The 16664-nt window shown below is 46.0% G+C and overlaps 1 protein-coding gene across 3 annotated transcripts in view; it reads left to right on the top strand.

Moving 5' to 3' along the window:
- Nucleotides 1–16664, top strand: part of mus312 (mutagen-sensitive 312) — a 30292-nt gene that overhangs the window by 11309 nt on the left and 2319 nt on the right. For all 3 annotated transcript variants that reach the window (XM_077661608.1, XM_077661610.1, XM_077661609.1), the window contains exons 9-15: nucleotides 50–253; nucleotides 2590–2736; nucleotides 3191–3376; nucleotides 6121–6278; nucleotides 8876–9117; nucleotides 12023–12769; nucleotides 15193–15420. In XM_077661608.1, the coding sequence (XP_077517734.1) occupies nucleotides 50–253; nucleotides 2590–2736; nucleotides 3191–3376; nucleotides 6121–6278; nucleotides 8876–9117; nucleotides 12023–12769; nucleotides 15193–15420 (1912 nt within the window). The remainder of the gene's footprint in view (nucleotides 1–49; nucleotides 254–2589; nucleotides 2737–3190; nucleotides 3377–6120; nucleotides 6279–8875; nucleotides 9118–12022; nucleotides 12770–15192; nucleotides 15421–16664) is intronic.

Raw genomic sequence — 16664 nt, 5'->3', positions numbered from 1 at the left:
AGCAGTTATGGAACATGTTCCTCTAATGCTACACTTTGGTTTGGTGAAGGATGCACCCCTCTGGAGCCTCGCTGGCCAGTGTAGAGAGCGGCGGGAGGACTACTACGTGTGCTCCCTGTGCCATGTTGTGACACCATCTACAGCCGAGGTGGGGAGCCGACTCAAGTCTCTCAGCCAAGTTCCAGGTCGGCGCCTCTCCGGAGAGTTGTGCATTGTGAACAACTTCACCTCTCTGAAGTCAAAGCCCTCACTAGTGAGTCCTTTGAACAGCACATGGTCTCATTCTCTCAAACCCAGTTCTTGAATATTTTTTAACCAAGAATCACCTGTTCGCATCTTCCTGCGAGCTATTTCTTACTCGTGTAAATGTACGCAGCAAACAGGCAGATTCTTTGTAGCTTTGTGTGAACAGGCTGCTCGACAAAACTTTCCCTTTGAACACTGCTGTCTTAACTGCTATGTGTAATGAATGTGACATCAAAGTGCTTCTTTTTCTTTTGTTATAAAGAATCTTGTGTGCATGCTTAGAAGGAAACAAAATATGTGTGAAAAGTACATGAACTTTCACCTCCCTTGAGCAGTTGCATCACTCAGTAAGTCATGTTTTGTGCCACTGCGCCACCAGGCTCTGTCATTTGACAGCCTTCTGATATTATTTGTCCCTGTGCTCCTGTCTATGCATACCACAGGGGAGTTTGTCCTAATGAATGTTATTGCTACATTGGAAGAGTCAGGTTTTGCATGTACCCACATAGTGCTATGCTTTCAAGTGCATGCTGCTGGAAGGATTGTAATGATATATAGTGCTGTGATAAAAAGGATAGTCAGTAGAAATTATGGCTATACTATACTAGTGCAAGTTTCGCATCTTTGTGCTCTATAGTAGAACCTCAGTATCTCGAACACTGGTGCTGTGAATTACTAGCTGTATTGAACTCTTTCTAATTACTCTTAACAAGCACATGCAATTTTTACTTTATACCCTCAACACAATTATCAATAATACGGCCATATCGAACTCCCCAGCTCTAAGCGATGCCTATCCAGACAGGAGGCGGCAGGCTTCACTGCACTACGCAACTGACTGGTGGTGGTGTGGCGAATCTTCACGCCGTGTTTGCATCTTTACCTGGCACTACCTTGTGTATGCCAACAGAGCCACGGTTAGTCAGGCGGTTAGCATATTTTCGCGCCTCTCTCATCCATCTGCCACGCTGTGGGCGGTTGTAGCCTTGCAATAACCACCTTGCGCTCACGTCGGTATTGACAGAGGCAGTGAAAATGGTAACTTTCGTTATGGTGTACTGTTTTTAACCTGGCACTGCTGTAATGCAGGAAACCGCCCTAGCTGTTATTTGGCCTGCCACTGCAGCACTCTGTCAACACTATTCAGGCAAGCTGACCTAAATGGCGTTTTGCGCTCTGTTTTTCACAGCCTCTGGAATCGTCACGAGTGTGTTAGAGAAGTGCCTCCGAAATTCAAAGGCCGTGGTCTGCGTTGATGCAGCCGACGGAGGCAGCGGCAGGATGGCTCTTGCTACAGTGAACACAGAAGCTAAATTAATTGCCAGTGCCACTGTCCGCACGGACGACTCAGAGAAGGCAGAAGAAACTGCCGTCGCGTTAGCCATAGCAAGCACAACTGCCAAGACCATGGTTAACGACTCAATGTCGGCAGTGATGAGCTTCGCCAAAGGGAGAATCTCTCCTGAAGCAACACGAATCCTGCAGACAATGACAGAAAGCAGGCATATTCAGGTTCTGTGGACTCCCGCACAAGCCTGCCTAGCCGGAAACGAAGCGACCCACGAGCTAGCTCGAGGACTCCCATTCCAAGCGGGTGGGCCGGTTGAAGGCTACACGGAGCGCGACTGCCTGCGGTCATACAGAGATATCCTCCAACGCAACAGGCTGGGGCGAGCAAGGTACCCACCAGTCGCCAACGTACAAACACATTCCCCAGTCTGGCTATGTGGAGTGTCATATACCCGGGACAATTCTCAGAAAAATGTAAAATGTGCAAAGCTAGGGCCACGCTCGACCATATAATATGGGAATGCCCTCGGACTCCCCCTGGAGCACTATCAATAAAATCAAAGGACCAGTGGGAGACCTGTGTACTCGGCACCAACCCGGAGACTCAAGCAAAGATAATCCAACTGGCCGAAGACACTGCCAGCACCTACGAGATCCTGGCTGCTGTCTAAAGCAGGGGTGTTAGCCCCAGAGTGTGGAAATAGTTAGTGATGATGATGATGGCATTAAAAATGGCGGGAATATGCCAGAGGAAGTCTCTTTCCACTCTACAGTTATACTTAGCGGCACAGGCCGGGCAGCTTTTTCTTTTATTTGTTTTGTAGTATTATTAAGAATCACCCTAGTTGCACATTTCCTGACTAAATTGTACTGCTCTTGCGTGTGTTTTTGACAAAATTTTATGTTACGAATTTCGGCTATAACTATTTAACAATTTCTTGCCTGTTCACTATTACGAGGCTTCATTGTATGGCTCTATCACTGAGTGAATGAGTTCGTTTAGGCACTGAAAATTGTAAAATGTGATGGGAAATTGGGCGTTTGTTTGTGCAGGTGGAAGCCGCAGTGGACGAGAAGACGCTCAATACTCAATTGCATCGCGATGGACTGCTCTGTGCACTTGGTGCTGCGATGTCACCTACAGCTGGACACTCCGACACCACTCAGCTTAATGACATTGGCCAAGGGTTTCTCACTCAAGTGAGCTTGTGTTTTTGGTTCTTACATCAGAGGGTCTGAAATTCTGTCTGTCTCACAGTCTTCCAAAGCTATTCCCAGTCAGTCTTGTTAAATACATTTATGTGTGTTGCCATTCTGTACTGTTGCTTTTATAGCCTCAGATTATGCAATCTGGCAATCCAGAACAACCTAGGCTGTGGCTACATGCTAGCTTTGGTCATAAATAGATGACATGAAAGCACACATTATCATCAGCTTCTTATTAGACAGGCACCGAAACTGGACTGTTCCAACATATGATTACAGATAATTTTTTTAAACAGTGTTAATGCGTAGCACACCTTTCACTGTGACTTGCATGATTAAACGATTGCTACCCTCTAGACCAGGCCGTCTGCTTTTCATTTTTAAGCAAAGTGCAAATTGAAGCGTAATGTGTGTCTACGTTGCACTAACTCTTTCTTAATTTGAGCAGGATAATGATGAGGCAGCAACAAAGGAAGGATCATCTCTGGCACCTGCTGCAAGAAAAGTTCTGCAGAATATGGACAGTCTAGTTGGCTGCAGGAGGTTTTCTGACATTAGAATAATTGCAGAAGATGGTTGTGTGATCCCTGCACATCGAGTGGTCTTACTCACACGGTGCCCTGCTGTTGAAAAGGTTAGAGCCTTTAGGAGTGTTCAGGTTTGCATCTAGCCTTAGACAGGAATGCTGTTCTTTGCTTCATTTAAAGAGCACTTGACTCTGTTATGATGTGGGGTTAATTAGTTGAAGCACCATCAGTTTAGGAAGTTATTTTTACTGTCCTGAACTCAACCAAATTGGCTTCTGACATGATTCAGTTCCTTTGAGGAATATAATGATGATTTTTACTTGATCTGGTTCTGTTCCAGGGCCCATCAGAAACCTGAGTAACCTTTAAAGGGACACTGAGGAGAAATTGAAGTTGACTTGTATCGATAGAATACCAGCTCCTGATCACAAAAACTCCGCTCTTACTGAAAACAAAGTTCTTGTAAGGTAGAAAATAGCAAGAACCAATATACAGGTATCGCTGCCACAGGCTAATCTTGCAAGTACAAGCGTGGTAACCTCATAGGACAAGAGTCGCTACCTTGGAGGAATTTTCTTTTCTACATAAAGCCGCGAATCTCTAAGGCTGCCAAAGGAAGGTTGCGCGGTTCAATATTGAAGTAAGTTTTGTTTTAAAACCAATAGTGCACTTTTATCTCTCAAGGAAGGCAGACAAAAGGCAACCTGAATGTTGGAAGCAAAGAAAACCGATGCTTGGCGGCGCCAAAGGCGGCCAGGAGAGTTTTGATTTGTTATGGCGCTTCGCGTCTATGAGCTTTGAGAGCCCCGTGCTTTTGTTTTTGACGCGCCTCGATATACAAGCGCCGAACAGCAGAGGAACTCGCCAAGTGCCACTTCAAGTGCTAGTTAGCCTTTGAAGGAGCCTGTTAAGGCTGGTCAGATGATCGCCATGGTCGATGAAAAACTATGATGGCACGATGGTCGGTGATCGTACAAGGCAATTCGCAGTATAAAGAGCACTTGTGTCTTCGCACGCTCGCCCGGCAAAACATTCCCGGCTGTGCCAGTCAACTTCAAACTACTTAACAGACATCGCTTATTAAAGACGGGAGACAAGGTACAAGGCAGCTAGGAAAAATTGCTGATGGCCTCGCTTTATTAGGCCAGGATATACGTAGTGAAAGCGCGGAGATTTCTGCATCGGAAGAGTGCATTCACAAGATATGCGCCTTTATTGATAGTTATATCATGAGCCGTTGTGGCGGAGTGGTAGCATCTCCGCCTCAAACGCCAAAAGCCGTGGTTCGATTCTAAGCCTCGGCACAGGATTTTTTTTAATTCAGTTAGTGGGCGGGGGTTTCAGTGGCTCTCGTAGATGCCGCCACCGAATACGTTGGTTAGCGATTAAGCGCGTTTATGCTCCGGCGTAGCGCGCGCGCGCTGCACAGCGATGTCACGTCGGCCAAAGCGAGACCCTGTATACTCCAACTGCGCTTGACCGCCAACGCGTTCGGCAACTTCGGCTCACTGACCGCACTGCACTGGCGGAGTCTTGGAGGATGTCTATTTCGCGCCGAGTGTGCCATCCGCCGCCGGCCCGGCCAGACTGATTCGGCTCCGCGGCGCGATGCGCGTTGTGACATAATTCAATAGCTTCGGCAGTTGGGCGGAGCTGTTCTTATCGAGCTCTTGGCTAATTTAATCCATTCACAGTACACATCTGAAGGTACATGCACGTGGGCGAGAGAGCTCAATCCAGTGGACCTGTTGGATCTAGCGGAAGCCGTTGAAGCGTCGTGCGTCAGCTTTGGTTTCAAGCCGCCAAGTTTAAGCGCGACTGCCCTTGAGCACCCATCCGTTTTTCTGTGGCAAAAAAAATAAATAACTTGGCCCTTGCAACCGTGGGAGACCTCGACGCCGCCTGCTGCACCGTGCAACCGTGCCGTTCAAGGAATCACAATCCGTTGGCCCAAAAGCCCCGGCCAGCCTCCGATGGGCGCAACGCGCCGACCTTGTCCCGACCCCTCGCGACTCCCCGCACTGGGGTTATGATATTTAGTTTGCAACGGCTGCTCATGGAGGAAGGGGGAAACGACCCGCCAGTGCCTAACCTAACCGTGCTCCCTCAAAAGCATCATCGCACGCTCTGTGGGGCTGAGGTCTCTAAAATGCAGGCCGGAGTTTTTGTGAGAACTACGTCGTCAGGTTTGGGAACGGGATCTATTGTAACGCTGGCAAGACGGCGGTGCAAACGTAAATGAAGCGACTCCCGATAGATGCCTTCAACGTGCGGCGGCGGTAGACTTCATTTCGGCAGCTGCTATACCGCACCGCTAGCCACCTGAAATCATGGAGTCTGCGTTTATGTCACGTTTCACGTCACTCCGTCCTATGACATCAGAGGAGTTCTCCGTGATGTCATAAGAGTTTTCGAGTTTGAATCGGAGCAGCGGGAAAAGCTTTTTCAACTTTCAATCCAAATTTCTTTGAAATAAATGCATTTTTCACTCCCGGACAAGCGGCAACAAAGCCATGAAATGCCGAACTATCAGGCTTTGCTGACAAAAAAAAATTGATAGAGTTCTGCTCAGTGACCCTTTAATGCTTAATTTATGTTGTCTTGTGTCTCTATTCATTCGCATTGTAATTCTAGCGGTCCACGCCCCCATTTATTTTTCTAGCTTTTCATTTATAGAGCTCTGTGCTCTTGAGCAGTGTTGTATTTTTTTTTGTCTTGTTATTTCAACTTATTTGTGATAAGCATTAGGACTTGTTCTGATCAACGCTAACAAAAGTTGCAAGGTGTTTGCAAGTCCTGTAAAGTTACGCACCTGTGTTTGCTACTCCTTAATGGCGTTTGAATGCTGCAGGACGTGTCTCGTCAGGGGGAGCGAGTGCCATTGCTGGACTGGACATCAAGGTCCAAGGCTTGCGTCCTGGCATTCCTTCACTATGTGTATTCGGGTGCGCTCAACTTGGACTGTGATGACAGGCGTCTTCATCTCGAGCTTAGGGGCATGGCTTTCAGGTGGTGATGTCTCTCATTTTTATTTGCTTTTAAGCACACCTGATACAAGGAACCCTATCTTTTATTATGCTTTCAGTTGCTAGTGCGCTCTCAGTTGCTATGCTTTCCTTATTGTTTCAAGGACCTGATCCTACAGTGGCAGCCACTGACATCCCTTTGTTCCATTAATCACTTCACTTGCGATCCCATTTTGGGTGTTATGTAAGGGGTATTCCCTCATAAAGGTACATTCCCACATCAGCCTACCATTCGGCACTGTTTGTGTATTAGCTCATGTATGGTATGGTATGGTGGGCAGGCTGGCTTCGGCTGCTGTCTTTACAGGTACATTAAGGGACCTTTCAAATGACACTAGAGGAGATAATGAAGTCCATCTGCATTGAGGGTTAGTGTCCCAAGATCCCGAAATTGCCAACAGTTTCTTTTTACCGAGAACAGTGCTTGGATGAGTTTGAAAACAGTGAGAGAGCAGACGACTGCAGTGACACCCTTCAGGTATTCCATTAACTGTTCCTGGTCAAGTAAATTCCTCACCAACCACAATTGGCCCATTGCCTTCACCTGTGGTGATATTTTAATGGGGAGTATCGCTGGGTAGGAAAGCAGCGTGATGAATTCTGTTGAGATACAAGAAAACAAAATGTCTTTTGCTTTGCATGCTGCCCATTCAGCCTAGTATGTGGGGCCGTTGTGTGCAGCAGCATCAGAAGTGCAGATTGCGCACTGCTGCTAACTACTTGTGAGATGAAGTATCGGAGTAGGATGGACAAGATGTAGTTATCCTAATTGTCCTTTTTTCTGTATTCACTCTGTTTGCACTAGCCATCTTTTAAATGATAAATGAATCAACCAAACACAAACTCTTCTATGGGTGTTTGTGCACGTCTGGTATGCGTTGTAGCCTCTCACACAGAATTTGGCACAGCAGTACAATAGATTATATTTTAAAATGTCAATATTAGTGAACATGACAGGACCATGTGAAAGCGTTTAGCTCAGCTTAGCATACGTGCCCAAAATATCAGCTTGTATAAGAGCAGATAAGCGTTGATAGAAAGCCAGGAACGAGACAAGCGTATGAAAAGGGTCGGGGGGGGGGGGGGGGGGGGGGGGATATTTGGTAAAAACTCTGAAAGCAAGCCTTTCACAGCATTCATTTTTCTGAAAAACAAGAGCAGAATGTGCCTAATCATGCCATTTGCAATTCCACTTGCAGTTATGTTGCTCTCGCAGTGTACTCAACTCACTCACTTGTGTTTCTTAATTTTGTCTTTGAGAAATGAACATCTCTTCCCAAATGACATGCCATACCTCAAAATCCAGCTCCAGAAGCTTCCTCTTAAGAAGTAGCTCACTGGGTAGATGTAATCATTGTTTTTGTCACCGTTGCATTCTTGTGTGGCTCGTGTACCATAAAAACCCGCATATAATACGAAGTTTTTTTTCCCAGATTTTAGCATGTCAAATTTCCACCTCGTATTATATGCGGATCTGAGCTATCTTCAGGCAAAATCCACAAGTCCGGTTCCGTTATTATAAAATGCCATCACCATCATCCTAGTGGTGGCGTAGGTTGGTAGCTTCGATTTCGACGCCATTTCACTATGCAGACCTGATCTCGTGATGCTCAGAATGATTGCACCTCGCATGGTGTCGGGACTGCAAAAGCAGCACTTGGCTGGTTTCAAACAGAAAGTAGTCACAACTGCTGAAAGCATTGGCACTGCGTCAAATGCTGCTACATGATCTGGATTAGGTAGGGAGAGCCTGCAGTTAGTGCCACCAGACACGAGCCTCTCCAGCCACGCTGTGCATTTGGATAGTGGACGCTTGGGCCGGCATTCTCGAGGAGCTTGCCAGTTCTTATTTCAAGAATCCTAGCTGGCATTTGTCTTGTTGCCGTTGCGTGCTGTGCAGGGAAGCCAACCCAACTGGCACTTGGCGCTGCGTTTTTCGCAGGCTCAGGGATCGTCGTGAATGCCTTCTAAAAGGGCCCAAAACTTCTGCAGAGGTCCTCTATGCTCTTTAATAAGGTTTGCCTGAGATGGCATTTTTTCAATGACTACATTTCACCACTCTTGCATAATTTTTGATGAATTTTTATATTTCCACTTTTGGCTATATCGAATTTTTTAACGATTTTGTTACCTTTTGGCTGTAACGAGGTTCCAGCTGTACTTTCCTTTGCTTTGTATTCTGCTCAGCTTTGTATCATGAGGAAGCCCAGAAGTGTATTTTAAAAAGTGAATTGAAGTGCATAGCCTGACCATAGTCACTACAGTGTATTCCGCCTACAAAGAAATGGATTAAGAGTAACATGGCGTTAATTTCACAGGCATAATAACAAATTATTAATGTAGAATTAGTATAGATCCTGTATGGAACATTCTTACATAGAAGGTTGTTGTGTTTTGCTGTATTCTCATTGTGTGAGCAGTGAACTGAAACATTGTGATATTGACAGTGATATTCTGCAATGAATCTTCAGCAGACTGCATCTTTTCTGCACCGGTGTCAGTAGCTCTGATGCATTCAGTGGCTTGTCTCAATGCCCAATCAGTGATGCTCTCAATAACTACATTTCTCTTTTGATCCAGATATGGTATGGAAGAGCTGTGTGAAGAGCTGAAAGACCGTTACTTTAGGAATGAAAGCAGAGAAGATGGTGCTAATGACGGTGAAGCTGATACTAGTCTGGATGATCTCCTGTCATCGTTTTGGGAAGATGACAAGGATGTTGCTCGTCGAGAGGAACCTGTTGACGATCATGCTGATGATGTTGAGTCATTAGAAGAAGTTCGTGATTTCTTGTCAAGCCAACCTTCATCGAAGACTGCTGGTGAGCTTCTTCCTACTGTTGCTCACTTGAATAGAGTGTGCTGTAGTTCTTCTGTTTAGACACAATTCCTTTCCTGAAACAGTATTTTGTTCTTGCTTTGTGCTGCGCTCTCGAAAAAAAAAAATTCAGTACAGAGGTGAAATATAAGTTTGCAGTTTATGGTCAAAATGCAGTTTCGGAGAAGCCTGCAGGATTTGAGTAGTACTTTCACTGAAGGTGTATTTGCACAGTAGACGAAATTTGATGCATGTTTTGATCCGCATGTTGTGTACCACGAGACTCTGCACCTTTCTGTGGGAATGGGTGGTCAGGTACAAGTCAAACCTCGATATAACGAACACGGATACTACGAATTATTGGCTATATTGAACTTTTCGTAAATATTTTTCACAAATGCATGCAATTTCTACTCTATATAACGAACGCGGTTGGCCATGAAACGGATATGTCGAACTCCCCAGCGCCAAACTGTGCCCGTTCGGATGCAGGCAGCAGGCTTCGCCGCACTGCACAAATGACTGATGGTGATGCGGCAAGCGTGTGCGCCAAGGTTTGCACTTTTATCTCGCACTCGCCAACAGTGGCGTGTGGGTTGCAGTTCGGCAGTCAGCACGCGTTCACGCCTCCGGAAGCAGCGCCCTGGAAGCAGCAGCGCAGGTGGTTATAAGCTTGCAGTAACGATCCTTCCTTCATGTCTGATGTCGTGGAGGTGGTGAAAACGGCGATAGCTTTCTCTCTGACGTACCGCTTTCCACGCGACACGGCTGTGATGCGGGGAAGCCACCGTAACCGCTTACGGTGTCGTGCGGGGAAGCCAACCTAACTGGCGCTCGGTTTTTTTTTGCGGTTTTTGGAATATCCGCGAGCGCCTTCGAAACACTCCAAAACATGGAAGAACGTCTCTCTGGTTCTCTTGTAAGGTTCGCCAGATTTGCTGTCTCTTCAATGACTAAATTGCGCCGCTGTTGCGCGCGTTACTGACAAAATTTTATGTTACGAATTTCGGCTATAGCGAACTATTCTAAGATTTTTTACTTGTTCGCTATAACGAGGTTTCACTGTAATGGCAATGTGAGAGCCGCATTATGAGTGGGGCTAAGCAGACGCGTGGAAATGCAGCGCTGTAGGGATGGGAGCTTCCTTTACTCACGTGAATTTGAGTCCACAGAAACCTCCAGAAACTTATTTTCAATGCCTTGCTTCATCCTGTTGACCCATCTTTTTGCACTGTGGTACACTCCACGTAAGGTCACTGCCATTTCACCAGAGAAACGCTCCCTGTTGACTTCATTATTGACATCCGACTTTGTCATCAGCAGTCATGCTAGCAGAGGAACTGCAGATATAAACTCTCTGCTCTGACATTAATAGCAACTGTTATTGTCTGCAAGAATAACACAGTCGAACCTCGATATAACATACAGGGATATTACAAATTATTAATGCGAAAGCATTATATGGTTATGTCACGTTAGCAAAAAGTGTCCGCAAATTTTGTCTGCACTATTCTGTCGTTGTATTGAGATAAATGTGCAAAAGTTTGATTGTGTTAAAGTAGTGCCTGAGTAGATCTTGAAATAGGAAAAGTTTGAATAAAGAGTTTTAATTAATTAATCAAATTAAATTAATGAATATGAATGCTGTGTTTGAAGCAGGTTTTGTGTGACTGATTTGATGAAAAACGATGTAAATGTGTGAGAAGGCTTACTTAGTATTAAAAACAAAAAGGAAATAACGATAAAAATAAGAACAAAAATCCAAATATCAAGATATAAAAAAATGAAAAATGGAGAGAGAAGGAGAGGAAATGGGAAGGCTTTTGCATTTCCACTCTTAAGCAGACTTAAAAGTGCAGTCCTGTAATTTTTGCCTATATCGAACTCTTCGTAAATATTTTTGACTAACGCATGCAGTTTTTAATTTATGTATCGAACGGTGTTGGCCGTGAAACGGGTATAATATCGAACTCCCCAGCGCCAAACTGTGCCTGCTCGGATGGCAGGCGGCAGGCTTCACCGCACTGCATTAGTGACTGGTGGTGATGCGGCAGGCGTTCGCCCCATGGTTTGCACTTTTATCTCGCACTCGCCAACAGCGGCGTGTATGGTTGCACTCCGGCAGTCAGCACGCGTTCACGCCTCTGACATGCATCGACAGCGCCATGGAAGCAGCAGCGCAGGTGGTTGTAAGCTTGCAGTAACAATTATGCTATCGGCTGGCGCGGAGGTGGTGAAAACGGCGATAGCTTTCTCTTTGACGGACCGCTTTCCACGCGACACGGCTGTGATGCGGGGAAGCCAACCTAACTGGCACTCGGCTTTTTGCGCTTTCGGAATATCCGCGAGCGCCTTCGAAACGCCGCCATAACCTGGAACAACGTCTCTCCGTTTCTCCAGTAAGGGTCGCCAGAACTGCTGTCCCTTCAGTGACTAAATTGTGTCGCTGTTGCGTGTTTTTTCGAAATTTTTCGTTTTTTCGAAAGTCGAAAGTTTATGTTATGAATTTTGGCTACAGCGAACTATTTTACAATTTTCACTTGTTCACTCTAACGAGGTTTCACTATATATAGAAAAGTATGCATTGAATTGGCAGGAGAAAATGTGTTTTGCAACCAAAAATGAGACCATGTGTAGCTTGTGGAACTTCAAAGCAGAATTAGTAGTAGTGTGAAAAGTTGCGAGCTGGCTGTGTGGTTTCTTCTCTGTATATATTTTTGTTTTCTTCAGTAAAATTCTTAGTTGCGAATAGCGCCTGTCCTGTGTCGATTTTCATCTCATGATCCCGTTTGTTTCGCGCTCCACTCAGTTCGACTACATAGCAGATTTTGTAAGGCTATGATTGTGGCTCAAGCTTTCTTCCTTTCTTTTTCTATTGGGTCTCGTCAATGCATTTTTCTTTCCCCTAGGTGCTGAGTACTGCAGGAATACGAGTGAACACACTAGTAAGAGCCTCGTCCAAGATGCACCACCATTATCCCAGGCTAATTTGGAGCACACTACCACTCAGCCAGTGTCGAGGGTGGCACAGATGGAACAGAGCAGCACTGGAGGAAGCGTGGGAACCTTGCAGCAGGGTCGTCAGCGGCCTGGGACGCCCCATCCTGTGGGCATTCAGCCTGAAGAAGAGTGTGCTTGGATCAACAACCCAGGTGACAGGAGCCGTCATCCTGCCTACCGCAAAAGCGAAAGCGGGGAGACGGACGACCACCTGGAAAGTGGCACAGGCTCAACACACGACGAGGACAACAGCAGTTCTGAGGAGCTGTTTGGTGGGTCCAATGGTTCTGCTGCTAGCAACAGAGGCAGCTCTGACGACGAAGAGGAGGATGTCAAAACCTGCAAAAGAGTGCCCTCTCCACAGCACGATGTGAAATGTGATGATAGAGAGGATGAGCCCATGTTGCACGATGATTCGCGGGACAGCGAGGAGAGGTCCAAGGACGCGGACGACGTGTGGGACTGCGTCTGGGATGGCTTTGACGACGCAGGGGGACAATGCCTGGCAGCCCCCGAGCCTGCTTCCTCGGTTTCCGAGAGGCAGGACCAGCGTTTTTCACCTGCTGCTGGCCAAGCCTTCACTGGTGTCAGAGGCCGAAATGCCGAAGAAGTCCCACGGGAGATGCTTGACTCCTTCTTCTTCGAGGAACAGGGGGGTGAGCTGTGTGCTTTTGCCATTTGTTTTCGAACATGGGGTTGTTATCATGTTTGGTCAGGTAGAAGTAGTGACAACACTGTGAAATGTTTGGTTACATGCTCTTGGAGTTACCATTCCTGACAAAGCTGTTAACGTCACAGTTTGCCTCTTGCTTTACCAAGGAATTTGAGATTTTCTCTGAAAATTTTAGGTGCTTTGGCTTGAACTTGCAGATAATTACAATATTTTTTAAAGAGTCAGCTTTTTTTGTTGACTAACTGCACTGTTAACCCTGTAGTGCTTGGGCAGTGAGAACGTTGGAAAAAAGTTAAGTTGCAGCAATTTGTCATTACTGGTCCTCACGTTGCAGAAATGTAAAAAACTGACAATTTATTGAGAAAGGCATAATTACTGCATCATTTAAATGAGCTAAATATAATAATTTCTCAATGTCTAAGAATAAGACTTCGCATAAATACTCATGTGCACACAATAAAAAAATAGTAGCTAAATTCAGAACTTTTCCACCACCTGCCATTAAAGTTTAAAGGGCAACTGCACCATCTATCCCTCCTATTTATCTAGACTGTAAGCAAAGCATGCCAAGTTTTCTTTTTTCTTTTTTTGTTCCGTTATTAAAATGATGTAATTGATGATTGAGGCTTCTCCCCACAGCACCAGAGGAGTGCGAAAAAGCTGAATGCGACATCACGGATGTTAATATTTGAAATGTCCGCTGTTAGCTGTACTCTGCTGTTCGTTGTTGGATGCTGTCAACACTCAGCGGGCTTTGCATTCAGTGGTGTTGGTTGTTGTTCTTCAAAGCAACCGTAGATGACGTCATCATGCCCCCCCCCCCACACTTGGCACTATGCGCTGCGGAGAAGCTTGGAGGCCTTTGTGATTTTAATCTATCATTACGCCACTATTTCAAATTCTAGCGCAAAAAGACATGCTTCACCTGCACGTTTCGCACATTCAAATCTTTAAGCTTGTCAAATTATAAAATCTCGGCAGCGACCTTTTAAAGGAATTTAGGTTGCCAGGGGTTTGTTTGCTTGGGGCAGCAGAAAGTCGGGAACATGAGATTAGGAAGTTTGCAGGGATGAGGTGGCTGCAGCTGGCACAGGACAGGATTAATTAATTGGAGAGGTATGAGAGAGGTCTTTGTCATGCAGTGGATGTAGTCAGGCTGATGATGGTGATAACTTTTGCTGCAAGTTATTTTCCATTGGGCCTCTCGCATCTCCGGCTACTGGCACTTCGATCTTTCTTTGATAAATATTTTGGAAAAGATTGTTTCTGCAATAATTTGAGGAATCGGCTGTATTTCTGCTATATGTACTATCAGCGTCAAATGAAATGCGAACCGCGGAAAGCCTGGCCAAAGGTCCCACTTACGCATCAGCCTGTCGACAGGAAACCCAGGCGTGCCCATCCAGTTTGCGATACTTTTGCTTCTGTTTTCTTTGGCGTTCTTTTTCGCGTTTCACCACTGGAGCGCCACAATTATTCTTTCTACGTATGGAAACTTGCGGAGCCCGATCAGTCTTTTATTGTTCACTTTGCAGCCAGACGTTGATAATACGATGATGACTGAAGTAAAATTATAGTGCTGCAGGCAAGTGAGCCCAGAATGCCCGGTTCACTGAACTACACGGGCCAGAGCCGCTGCTGCCAGCGAAACTGCGCTTCACAAGTTTCCATACGTACAAAGAATGGATGTGGCGCTTCAGTGGCAAAACGCGACAACGAACGTCAAAGAAAACGAAAGCGAAAGTATTCTAAACCGGATGGGCCCGCCTATGTTTCCTGTTGACAGGCTGATGCATAAGCTGGGCCAGTGGCCGCGCTTTCCGCGGTTCGAATTTCATTTGACGCTGACAGTACAGTGAACTTGCTGCTGAATATGCTGGAGAACTCGGTCCATCTGGAATATGAATTCATAATTAGCTTCCATTCTTCACAGAGATGTGCATTAGCGTGTGCAGGCGTTGTTTAGTGTGTCATACACATTAACGCAACGTCAGACAGTTGTAGACTCAGGGCAAGTCTTAGCCGCTGCAGTGGCTCAGTGGTTCGATCATGGCCATAGCAGTCATATTTTGATGGTGGTGAAATGCTAAGAGATCCATGTACAGTATGTTGTCAGTGCACGTTAAAGAACCCCAGGCGGTCGAAATTATCCAAAGCCCTCCACTACGACGTCCCTCATTAGTTGATTTGGGACATTAAACCTCATAGACTTTACCAAATCAGGGCAAGTCTTGGCGAGCTTGGTGGGGTGGTGGAAAGTAAGATTAGGTGTCGTTGAACTTTCTCCATATGCGTGATTCAAACTCAGCATTTGAAATCCAAAAAAAAGGGTGCCGTGCTTGTTGAATGTCCTGACACTTTCCTTTTGTTCTGCGTCCTCTGGTGCTTTCTGGAATGGGAACTTAGGACATGACGGAGTAGCTCCTGTCGGTATGGACCGTACACCTGGGTCTTTGGCTCGATATCCCGGAACGCCCGCCCGCACATCGGCAGCATCGGTGACCCCTTTGCCCGACTATGCTGCCATGCAAACTCCAGAGCTCCAGGACCAACTTCAGCGATTTGGTGTGCGCAGGTTACCCCGGAAAAAGGCTGTCAATGTCCTCCACCACATCTACGATGAGACTCATCCCCGTATGTATTAACTTGCTTGCATTTTAAAGTCGAGGGGTTTTTGAGCATTTTAGATGCTTACTCTGCTAGATATTTTCAGTGTAACCGTGGCTGTAGTTGGGGCAGTAAATCAATCTTGGAATGACTGCTTGCGAAGCGCGAGAATGCAGTTGCTGTTTAATGTGCCTGAGCTTACCGACATTCAGCACAGCACTGTGTAGACTAATTATTACTGTACTAATTACTGAAGAGGCCCGAGACCAGCTTTTACCAAAGCTACTGCTGCTGCCTTGCCTCTGACTCCTACCCAGTCCACTTGGCATTGCCGGCATGATTGCAAATCACAGTGGCATGCTACAATGCTCCAAGTGTGGCGTTGCCATTGCAAGGCCTGTGGGGTGCCATAGAGCTGCACGTTTTTCATCCTTTTAGACACAGTGTGCCTGCAAATGCCCCTTTTCCTGTTTTGCAACAAGGCTAGCCAGTGGTGGCCTGCAACAAAGCCCATTAGTGATGGTGAGGGAGTTAGGCACACACGGGAAGGTTAGGTGGTCAACGTTGCCCTGCGACACTGTAGAAACTTGGACTGCAGTGCCATTTGGCACTTATCTGAACTTTGTATGTATTGCCGGAAAGTTGCTTTGGGGCAACACACCTTTGTTTAAAAAAAGGGAAATGTGGATTAAAAAAAGTGCAGAAATGCGGATTGAATGATTTCAAAACAGCTGTACTGCCACAGCAGTGCAAAAGAAGGCCACTCTAGTACAGCTGTCCATTTTTTTTTATATAACACAGAAGCATCGACGAGACAGTCATTTTGTGTCCCAGCACTTGCTGGTTTCAGAGTTGTCTGCTTGGCTGTCCTGCTGACCTGGCACGGACTCCCACTGCTCGTCTGCTCAGAGCGTAGACACACCGAAGACATTGCTTGCAAGCAAGGTTTTTCAAAATGAACTTGGTGAGGAAAATTTAAATAGTGTCACAGTTGCCACTGGGTGTGCAGATGCATTTTCTGAGTGTTTGCTTTGAGCAACTTTTGCCAGACAAAATCTACCTTTGGTGTGCCTGCGCTGTGAGCAGATGAGCAATGGGAGTTTCGCCGCATCAACAAAAGAGCCCAGTAGATGACGCTGCTACTTCTTCTTGTCGGCGCTCCCGTGATATTACAAAAATATTGGAGAGCTGTTCATCAATGCCGCAGTAAGGGATGCCCTTTTCTCATCCGTTGTTTGCCAAATGAATAGAAAATGTAATTCTTTGTGGCA

This window comes from Amblyomma americanum, chromosome 4 (genome assembly GCF_052857255.1).
Source record: "Amblyomma americanum isolate KBUSLIRL-KWMA chromosome 4, ASM5285725v1, whole genome shotgun sequence".
In the NCBI taxonomy this organism is placed as follows: domain Eukaryota; kingdom Metazoa; phylum Arthropoda; class Arachnida; order Ixodida; family Ixodidae; genus Amblyomma; species Amblyomma americanum.
Note: the sequence above shows the minus strand (reverse complement) of the source record. Positions and strands in the feature narration are given on the sequence as shown.